General features: G+C 34.4%; 1 protein-coding gene across 1 annotated transcript in view; it reads right to left on the bottom strand.

The window, feature by feature from the left end:
* The window catches only part of SAMSN1 (SAM domain, SH3 domain and nuclear localization signals 1), a 111,930-nt gene extending 100,923 nt beyond the window's left edge, over nucleotides 1–11,007 (bottom strand). The window contains 3 exon segments of the mRNA XM_074333509.1: nucleotides 2,252–2,331; nucleotides 9,179–9,265; nucleotides 10,971–11,007. Coding sequence (XP_074189610.1) covers nucleotides 2,252–2,331; nucleotides 9,179–9,265; nucleotides 10,971–10,992 — 189 coding nt within the window. The 5' untranslated portion in view covers nucleotides 10,993–11,007.
* Nucleotides 11,008–11,330: the final 323 nt, after the last annotated feature.

Raw genomic sequence — 11,330 nt, forward strand, 5'->3', positions numbered from 1 at the left:
AAAGATATCTAGATGAAAGAGCCCTGCTTGTCTGTTACTGGGAATGAACATCTTCAACTAATCTTTAGTGACAAACTATTAATACAGAGCAGAATTGCATGGTTACCCTTCTAGGAGGATCATTTCACGGCCAGTTAAAATACCCAGGAAGGTTGGTCCTAGAGTGAAGTTTTATCTTTAACCCTTTCTTATTCTAAGAACTTTCTATATGATTTTCTTATTTCTAAGAATCGGTTCTATTTTTCTACCAAAAAACTAAAGATGGGTTTCTCTTGGTACAACACGTGTCTGGGAGCTCTTACTATAAACCAGTTGTTATTTTTCCCCAGCTATTAGACAGTGTTTAACTTAGATACTATATCTGAGGCCTCGTCTAAATTTAGGAGAATGAGACTGCATATTTCAGAGATGATCTGCCAGCTGTGCTTGTAAAAGTGTCATTAAGCCCTTGCAAAGGGTAAGAGAAAGAGGAAGGGGAGGGAGAAGAGAAGAGAGGAGCCTGAATGACAACAATCGATTTTTCTTTTTTTGATGTTCTTCATAGTAATGTATCTATTAGCTCATTTAATTCTCACAGAAACCCTCTAAGTAGGTAGTATTATCACAATTTTATAGACACAGAAACAAAGGCACAGATAATTGAGGTAAGTTACCAATGTCCCACAGAGAGACTGCGGCGGAAGCTGCCTTGAACACAGGGAGTCTGGCACTAGAGTTCACATTCTCAGCCACCATGCCCTCCTGCTTCTCTAGTCTTTTAATTAATTAATTAATTAATTAATTTAGGGGACGTTGGTTAATAAAATTTTATGTTTCAACTGTACAGTTCTATAATACATCATCTGTATACTGCATTCTGTATTCACCACCCAGAGTCAGTTCTCCTTCCACCACCATATATTTGATCCCGTTTACCTCATCTACCACCAACCCTTCCCCATTGCCCTCTGGTAACCACTAAACTGTTGTCAGTGTCTATGACTTTTGCTTATTTCTTTGTCTTGTTTCAGTTTTATATCCCACGTATGAGTGAAATCATATGGTTCTTGACCTTTTCTGTCTGACTTATTTCACTTAACATGAGAATCTCAAGAATTTTTTAAAGCATCTCCAATATGCCAGCCATGAAGCTAACTGCTGTAATGAAGGATTTCCCTTAATTCTCACAACAACCATAAGATATATAGGCTTTTTATAGACTGATGTTTACAAATGATGAAAACTGAGGCAGAGAAAGATTAAGGAAATAGCCCAAAGTCACATAGCTGCTAAGGGCCAAGCTAAGATTCTGACAAGGCTCTGTCTGTTTTCAGAGCTCTCAACCTTGCAATGCAGGAGAACCCCACTGGCTGACAGGTGCTCAGGCCATGTGCAGCCGTGTGCAGCCGGCCTCGAGACCACAGGTCAATCACTCCAGACGCTTCAGAACAGGCAGCAGAGACTGCGGCTGATCAAAAGTTATGGTCCACTGTTTAACTCATTGGAGGGCCTCTGACAGCCTCAGAAATCAGACTGGATTTAGGAATCCGAGCTCCCTTTCCTCACTAAACCAGCCCCTCACAATTCATATGCTATATACCCTCTGCCTATTGATCAATCTACTGCACCAAGGAATGGTAGTTCTAAATTTTCTAGTAAAACTATCAGAATGATTAAAGAGAACCGCATAGCTGTCAGAAACATCAAAAATCAGTTTAATGCCTGAGTTGGTCCTATTGACACAAACACTGTTTCTCATTACAGGGTGAATAGCAACTCTCTGGCTGCCAGTGAATGTTAAGTTATTATTATTAGAGAGGCCCAAAGTTCAGGCATTTTAATTGTTTGGAGAAATTAATGCAATTTTAAAAGGGATATGTCAGGAATCACACTATATGTTTTTATAGCAAACGTAAGAAAACAAGGCATGTACCCCATGCTGAAGGTTGCCAGATGGTTCTAAGCACTTAGCAGGTCTTGTCAGAGAAAACCCCAGTATATTAATTTAACAGGCTCAGAGTTGTTTATCAACAGGCTGTAGAGCATGATGTTTCACATAATCAAAATGGTTTATTAACTCGTCATTTGATTTTTTCCTTTATTTTTCAATTCACAGGGACATAAGCATATTAATTACAAAACAACCTACAATAACTAAATACAAAACAGCTGCAATGCTGTCTCAGTATTGTACACGACTCTAGCTCATTACAGAGCTCAATAATAAGATGATTTTCCAAAATACTACGTAAATGTTGATAATTCGCATTACCTGATAGGAAATGTCTTGTAGTTTTTCTCCTTGAAGAGTATGTATGTTATTACTCAAAGGAAAACCATCTTCATTTAGATCTAGGAAAAGAAATACATGTTATATGTAGATTATCAGAAATTATAGGGTTTAAGAACCTTGAGTGCAATTTCATACTCTTATTTTTCTTTAGCCTATTAAGGTACTATTATATACTGACTAGATCATAAATGTTTATTTTCTTTACAATGTTATTCTTACTAGAAACAGATGAAAATAAAATAGAAATTTAACAAAATTAAAATGAAGAATGCCACTGATGAGCTGTGTCCCGGCACAAGCAGAACCTCTCTGGGACTCAGTTTCCCTGTCCGTAATAAAAGAGTAGCACATAGATACTAAAGCTACTTCTAACTCCAAATGCTATGATTCTATGACATTATCAGCACACCAGTTTCTGTTAAACCAAGGTTTCCACCCCTGGAAGTTTGAGGCTTCATTAGTTTACGCCTTCTCAACATGAATCATTTATATTGAAATTGTTGTGTGCACACTTTAGTAAAAGTTTTGGATTGGCATCCATTTGCTTGCAGCTAAACCTTTTCAAAAAGTGGTAGCATTTCCCTTTCAAGCCCTGTAAAAGGGGCTCCATTTATTGGGCTCCATTTATTTGAATCTGGAATACGCAGTGTGCTGAAAGAGGGCCGGACTTGGTGCATCACTTACTTAATCCAAGCCCCTCAGTTTACAGACGAGGATACTGACACCCACAGAAGCCACTGGCCACAGACTGGCGACTTTTCCTTTCACCTTCACACCTTTATACTTGAAATCATTACTTCAATTTTCCACCATTCCTTACTCACATGCTCTGTCAGGGAGGAAAGGGCAGATAAGATCTAGCCTTCATGCTCGGTAAAAAATAAGTGCAGATTTCCCTTCAAATTCCCATCAGAGCTGTGGTTAAAAGTTATGTTAAATTCACAGCTCAGTCTCAGAGGTACTTATACCAGTAACTTAATATTTAAAATCAGAGAAACCACACAACAAAATTCTAGAAAATACTTGTTTTAAAATGAGCTGGTTTTAAAAAGATGAAGGGATTAAGAAGTACGAACTCGTAGTTACAAAATAGTCAATGAGATGTAAAGTAAAGCATGGGGAATCTAATCAATAATATTGTAATAATTATGTATAGTGCCAGGTGGATACTAGACTACTTGGAAGGGATCACTTTGTAAATTATATAAATGTCTAACCACTATACTATACACCTGAAACTAATATAAAATAATATTGAATGTCAACTGTAATTGAAATTAAATAAATAATAAATAAATAAATATTTTAAATGTCTCATAGGCAAAAAAAATTAAACAACAACAACAAAAAGAACTATAATGAGCTAGTTTTGTGGTCTGGCTCTTTGAAGCAATATCGTCCATGACAGAGTCAGGATGCTAGAAGCAAAATTGTGCAGTTTTATTTATTTTTTTTTTAAATTTCAGTATTTAGAAAAATAAAAATGTCTTTTCCTTTATTCCTTTATTCTTTTCCATCTCTTCCTTTTTTTGATCCCTTTAACATGAGTTTTAGAGATCTTCTTCTCTAATTATTCTTCTGGATACAGGAAAAGAACAGTAAAGTCATCACCTGTACTCTAGAATCTGGAAGCAGCTGAGAAACATGCACAACACATTTACATCACTTACATAATGATGCAAGGCGATAAAATGAGTGATTCAGACACTACTATAGGGAGAGATCACTATGACCAGCGTACTCATGGAAGGATGGCCATGAAAGCTTGAAAAATGGATGTGGTTTGGAAAGGTAAAAGAAAAAGGAAAGTTACAAATATAATGGCAATGTTAGGAATACTAGCCTATAGTGTAAAATAAGTGGAATATATTTAATTAGGTGCGGAGCTTGAGACTGGGCCTGGAATAAGCAATTCTGAGTATAGCATAGGAGATAGGGCTGGAAGAGTAAATAAGACCAAATTTTAATGGGCCTTCAGTGATAGGTGGAAAAATTTGGACATAACCCATTAAACCAATATTACAAATATAAATATCTACAGGAATCAAACATGTAACTTAACTAAATAAAGTGAATTTTGTCAAGGAGACAGTGGAAGGTATGTGGTGAGCTGAAGGGCCACCATTGCTAAAGGGCAGCCATTGCTCTCAAGTTTTTCACTTGAAATCACCTCAGACTTTGACTCCAGGATGTTTGTGCCTCTCCTTTTTTCCAAAAGAGTGTAAATATATGTATTTTAATGTAAAATTTCCTGATTTTTAAAATATCATATGGCCCAAGCAAGCTTTTTCTCAAAATAAATTCAGTTATAGAGTTACCAGTTTGTGAGTTTTGCTACGGAAAATGGAGGACCTTGAAGGGTTTTGCACTAAGGAAGGGACACCAGGAAAATGGAATTTTATAAAGATTAGCCATTTGTTTTGTGGTCTTATACATTTCTTATTTATTTGTAATTGTCCAAATATTACCTTACAAGAGAACATTTATAAAAACAGAAGCAATATTGTCCTAAGTAGCAACAAAGTTGCAATAGTAGAATTAGGCAATATGCCCTTGTATTTTCCAAAGATGGACAAAAAAATACCTTCCAAATCACATGTTTTGCAATGTGACCTTGGTACTCCTGCATCAAGAAATGGAGTTCAATTCCCTTCTTATTGAATTCAACTGAAACTAGTGACTCACTTGTCACAGTAGAAGGCAGTGATAGTAATGTTTTGTCACCTCCAAGGCTAGGTCAGAAGAAGGCTTGCAGCTCCTGCCTTGATATTTTGGAAAGCTCACTCTCCAGGCACTTCCTCCTGTGATGTGTGTAGCTACCTTTCACATCCCTCCTTCTTGAAACCGGCTCTTAACCTGGGAGAAGCTTGTCACATGGGGTGGCCACATATTGGTTCTCCAGTTGACAGTCCCAGCTGAGCAGTCTTCAAGTTATCCCAGAACAGGTACCAGACACGTAAGAAAAGAAACCTCTAGATGATTCCAGCCACCAGACATTTAAGTCTTCCCCAGTCATTCAAGTCTTCCCAGAGGAAGGCTCAGATATTATGAAGCATGGCCCTGACTGAATTCCTGACCCATAACATCTATGAGACTAATGAAATGTTGTTTGGTGTCATTAAGTTTTAGGGTGGTTTGTTTGCAGCAATAGGTCATCAGAACATGCATAAACTACACAAGTGGGTCACAAGTAAGAGTGTACACAAACATGTACCATCCATCATAAACATCAGACTCCAACTATTCCTCAAAAGCAGATGCAGAAAAAAATGGGATTAAGTAAAATTAAAACAAACAAACAATATGAGTATTTCCAGTAAGCTTCTAGGTTATTCTAACAGAGATACTTCTGACTATGCTCAGGTAATTACAATCCTGGTAAGGACTCCCCATGAATTGAAGTCATCCCAAGATTCATTTGTATAGAACACTAGAACTCTGAGTATTCTCATCATTCAATTCGGAAAGCCTTTCATGGAAAAAGAAGCGACCTGCTCAGCAGGCAGCCTTTGCTCAGGGAGTTTATTCCCACATCATAAGCAGATGTTCAGCTGTGAAATAGGACTTCTCTCTGTCATTCCTCACGTAGTCCAGTCTAACCAGATTTAAATCACATGCTCTTGGGGAACAATTTTTAAATTAATTTGTAGTTCCTGAAAATTAAACAGAATAGTAAATACATTTGTGACTTTACACATTTGCCATCTTGAAAATGAGAGTATCTAGCCAATAAAGAAAAAAAAATGAATAAGGTCTAGAACAATTAAGTCAAAATACTTATATACTTACTCTCAAGAGGTTGGCCAAATAATAATATTGACTAGAATTCTGGAAAAAGGTTTCAAAGCAATGGCAATTTGAATGTTAAACTGGAAGGCCTTAACGACATATATATAAAGTAAATCTCATCGAAACGATATCTAAATAGGATGTATTTTTAAATGATTTTGCATCAATATGGGTAATACTCTTTTCATTACTAACCGTGTTTCCTGACCTTATCCAGTCCCTACATCCTTTACTAACATGTCAATTTATTTTGCATGTTTTCTGTTTTATGGAATAGTCTATTGCAGTCACACTGAAAAATCTCTAAATCTCCAAACATGTTTTGTTTCCTTTCTAATAATTTTTTTTAAAGTTTGCTTTGTTTTTATTCTTTGTACTTTCTGGTATAAAATATGAAAACCTGTACTTAAAAGTCTCTTTACTTAAATCATAACTCGATCTTAGATAAATTTCAATTCATAGATTTCAAACTTTTGTTCTTTCAGGCGTACCTTTTTTTTTCATAAGAGTAAAACCAAAATAAACATAAAGGTTTTAAAATTGATTTTAATTTACTAAAATGGATATTCTGAATATTCTGCCTGCTTATGATGCTGAAAATGCAACAATATGAATTACACATTAATTTCCCTTGGTATCTAAACTATGCCAATTTTTCAGCTGTAAAGTCCTGAGCACACAATTTATCCTACATTTATTTCACAGATGTTATCCCTTAATAGCACAGACATAGGTTTGGACAAAATCCTTTTAGAAGAAGGAAATGGACTAGATAAACTAAAAATTTTATGCTTCTGGCACTCAACTTGTTCTGATAAATTTTGTCTTAACTGATACAACAGTCATTTTATCAAACTATGTAAATTTCTTTATGGACTAAAACATCAGGTACAATCCTTGGCTAAATATAGCCTGTAGATGTTTCTTTCATGGGGCCCCAACACTCTTTAGGACTGCAATGCTGTTAATGTAATATGGGTCATATAGGAATACCATTTTGAAATGGAAATTGAGGGAAATGGCCTTTTTTTTTTTTTTTTTTTTTTTGGTCTTGGGGTTTATAACAGATTCTTCGGGAGTTAATGGCACTCCTACCACTTATTTCCCTACATGTATTTGTCTGTTTTATTGAGACTGTCTTTACAATTTCATCGTTAGTGTTCAATAAAACCATGGGCTGTGGATGATAGCAATATTGCACCTTCTAATATTCATCTCACTAAACTTCACAGACTGCCTATCCTCAGGCACAGTAAACTAGCCTTAAGCAATTATGCAATGAACAGTTAAAAAGTGGTGTTTAAAATGAGAAAGAAATATTATGCGTTGATATGTAGGGCACTAATTGCTTAGAAATATTCTGATCATTCCAAATGAAGTTACTATACCCATAAAACTGAAGTCCACTACTTTTGGTCCTCTATCCCCCACTGCATTTCTCCCTTCAATTTACAGTGGCATCAATAGCCTTGGTCTCAGACCATCAACTCTTCCTAGCCCATCATTTATCCCAAGGAAATGTTCTATGACTCAGCTGTTACTGCTGAAATGTCAGCTAAACTTCTTATACACCCACGCATGCACGCACGCACACTGCAAGCAGTCACTCAAGAATCTGAGAAATATCAAAGCTGAGAAGTTTTCTATACAGGCTTTCTTTCTTCTCTGACAAAACAGATATCACTAGTCCAAAGCACCTCACCTAGGGTCCAAGGTTTTTTGCTGCTTTGTCAGAAGTAGCTATAATAGAATTACCTACTTATTACTCTTAAAAAAATAAGTTTCACAGAAAAGTAGTTTTAGAAATTAGAATACTTGGTAGAGATTTATGGTCAAACTTATAACTAAAATTAATAATACAGTTATACCTTCTTTATCCATAGGTCAATATACCATAATCTAAAACTAACATGTATTTATTAAAGGGATGGGTGTATGGATGTTTGACTAACCTATTGAAAGTGTGCATGAAGATAGCTGGCACCCATGAGGTAAAGATAGAGTCCAATCAAAACATGGTATTATTAAAACATTGTCTATGTTGCAACTGAAAGAAAATATTAAAATGACCCCAAAATGTCTCACCTATTTATTTGTTTATAATGGAGAAAATTGTAAATATTTTAAAATTTAGTTAAAATTATTCACCAAAATGTTATATAATATTTGACAAATTTGAAATATTTCAAGAGAAAAATGATTATTTTCATAAATAATTACTTTGTAAAGCTAATAGCTGTTAAAAAAAAAAAAAAACGAAAGGCAAAATCTAAACAGAGTGTATAATCAAACCGTTAAGCTAGCTATAAAAATACACTATAATTTCCTTTATCCCAAGATATTAAAAAACCTTAACTTTTTAGATTAACAAAAAAATTCTAACTATCTGTGCTATTAAAAGAGACTACATCTGTAAACTAAAAAATTTTAAATCAGAAACTCTTAAATAATCAATAATTAATATAATCAAATATTGCTTATTCCAGCAACACTGGAGAGAGAATACCAACTAAATCAACTTTTTATTCTGTTGTTCATCTTTGTGAACTCTTAAGAATTTTTAGTTTATTCCTTACCTTCCCAAAGTTAAGTAATTTTAATTATGAAGTGATTTATTATTAATATTTTTTTTTACATCTGGCTGCTAATTTGCTATTGGGAATTTTTAAATTATAAAATGATATAATTTTGCATTAACGATCAAGGTTAATTTTTCTTAAATTTTAAAAGAAAACCTAAATATAATAACTGTTAATATTTGGAGTTATTTTAGGTTTTTCTGTGCTGATTTTTAATTATAAATTATTAAATTATTAAAATATTAAATTATTTTAGAGACTTAAAGACTTTCAAATATTATTTGCAATTGATCCTTTGCTTCAACAGGCAACTTAATTAAATTCCATTTCCTTTCTGTATGTCTGTGTGTATCTACATTCACATGTATATAGTCTATTAATAATAAATGCATTTTATTCTACTCTACTTGTCTTTCCTTTTTTAAGTAGACCACGATGCTCTGCTTATTTTAATGGAGAAAGATGGAAATTTTTCTCACCTGCCCTTTAAACTACGCTAGGAAAATGCAAAGTCAGCAGAACTAAATTTAGCAATTACCTTTTAGCTGACAGAGTCTTCTGATGTGGGAATCATTCTCAGGCTTGCTGGATTCCTGCCAGATGATATCATTGACTGTTTTCTTTTCTAAAGTAAAGCAGAGGATTGGTTAGCAGAATTTACAGTAAGTGTAAAAAATTTGAAATCAAAACAAGTTCAGCACAAGGTTGTAACTTGGTGATATGACATGAGAGCTCTGTGATCCATTCTAGGGAGTTCTAGTCCCTGATGGATACCCCATGAGCCCCTAAGGAGTATACGGTAGAATGCTGCTACTGAAATAACTTTTAACAGCTTATGATTACATTACTCTTTGGAGTATTTTTCTTGAATTAATAAATATTTATTTTTATGCATAAGTTAAAGTATCCCTACCCTCCACATTCCTCACAATTTTTAACAAAATGATTAAGTTTGTAGAGAGAACATTGAGCTGTGATACATTCAAGAAACCCTAAGATCCTGCAGTGTAAGAACCATGATTAACTCAGTCTTGTTCTTCTAATACCTGGAGCAGGGCCTGGGTATGTTGTGAAGAACTGAACTGCACAGAAATGAAGAATTGGAACCTTTGAATCTACTTACCAAAGGCTAATCATTCCACATGTTGTATCATACCATTGATAAAGTAAATTTTAAATAATGTAATCAAAGCATCCCATGGAAACAAAGTCGGCATGCCGTGCTGTTTTTACAGTCATTTACTGTTATGTTTGACTACAGAGAAGGCAATTGATCGTCAAAAATTATATTAGGATGGAAACATTTGTAGTCTTGTGTGTACAAATTCTGACAATAGCGTACAATGAGAATGGATCTAGATGGGAAATAAATTTTTGCTTCACTTCTTTAAGAGTATGCACTATTCAAATCAGGGCTAATATTCAAAATAGTTAACAACTAATTAACCACAAGACCTTCCCAAATGAGATTGGACCCTGCCCTGAGGATGTTGCCATTGGAAGAAGAGCAGACACAGACACCCTTGGAGGATTGATCATCATCACCTTGGTCCCATTGAGCTGTACAGAACTATCCAGGAAACTGATTTTGAAAAGGGGGGGGGGTAGTTTGAGCATTCAACCCCTAGATTCTTCTGGGGAGAAAGAAATGAGAAAATGTATCCATAAGTTTGATGAGATGCATTAAAAAACGAATTATTGAATGAATAACCCAAATTTTTTGCCACTGTGAATTCACAGTCTGCCACAGTGAATAATTAGTGACACCCTATATTCTGTAAGGGAAGGAAAGACATTATCCATTAGCTTTCAAAAAGTAATTAACAGAATTAGAGATTTACTTCAGATTTGAAATACAAATCACGCCAATTGCCTTTATTATTATTCTGGGTACTGAATCACAGAAACTAAAGAAAAGGACTGGGTTTTGAAACATTGTGGAAGAGTCCTTGTAATTCAACCATTTTCTTTTTCTTTATTATTAACTCCGAGGTCTCTAAATCTGAAAAGTTATCTAAGAGGTCAACTTGACAGAGTGAGCCAAGCTAAAGTTGGGAAGCTGAAACATAATCAACTAATACATCACCAAAGAAAATTACCTTTTAATATAAAAGGAAGTTATTCAGAATAAATCAATGATTTCTTTGTTTTAGCCATTTAAAGTTAGAATCGAACCATAGTTTTAAAAAAATTTATTTGATAGAATTAAAAGACAAGTCCATTTGATTTTCATTAATCACTTATTGTTGCTTTATGGCAGTAGCAGAAGAAAATAACTTTTAGGGAAACAGAGCACATCATCTGTATGAGTAATCTAATGAATTACTAACCAAATCCATTGTTTTCAGACATGGATCTCTGGATTGACCTAGAAAAATAAAATAAAGAGATATTTAAGTCTATATTTAATAAATAATACTTTTACCAAACAGAAATTAGGTCATTTAGACATGTATGCAATGCCTTTAACAATAGAAATAAATTCTACCTGTAACTAAGGTCTACAGATGGTCCTGAATTTTTCTGACCCTAGATGGCAAAGTGCAGTTAATACAAGTATAATCTTGGCCTGGAAATTTCCATGTAATCTGAAAAAACTAACATTCATTAAAAAAAAAAAAAAAAAGACTGGCCACTTCTACATGCATGTACCACAATATAATCAAATAGTTAATGTGAAAAAGTTCTTT

This window comes from Rhinolophus sinicus, linkage group LG01 (assembly GCF_036562045.2).
Source record: "Rhinolophus sinicus isolate RSC01 linkage group LG01, ASM3656204v1, whole genome shotgun sequence".
Classification (NCBI taxonomy): domain Eukaryota; kingdom Metazoa; phylum Chordata; class Mammalia; order Chiroptera; family Rhinolophidae; genus Rhinolophus; species Rhinolophus sinicus.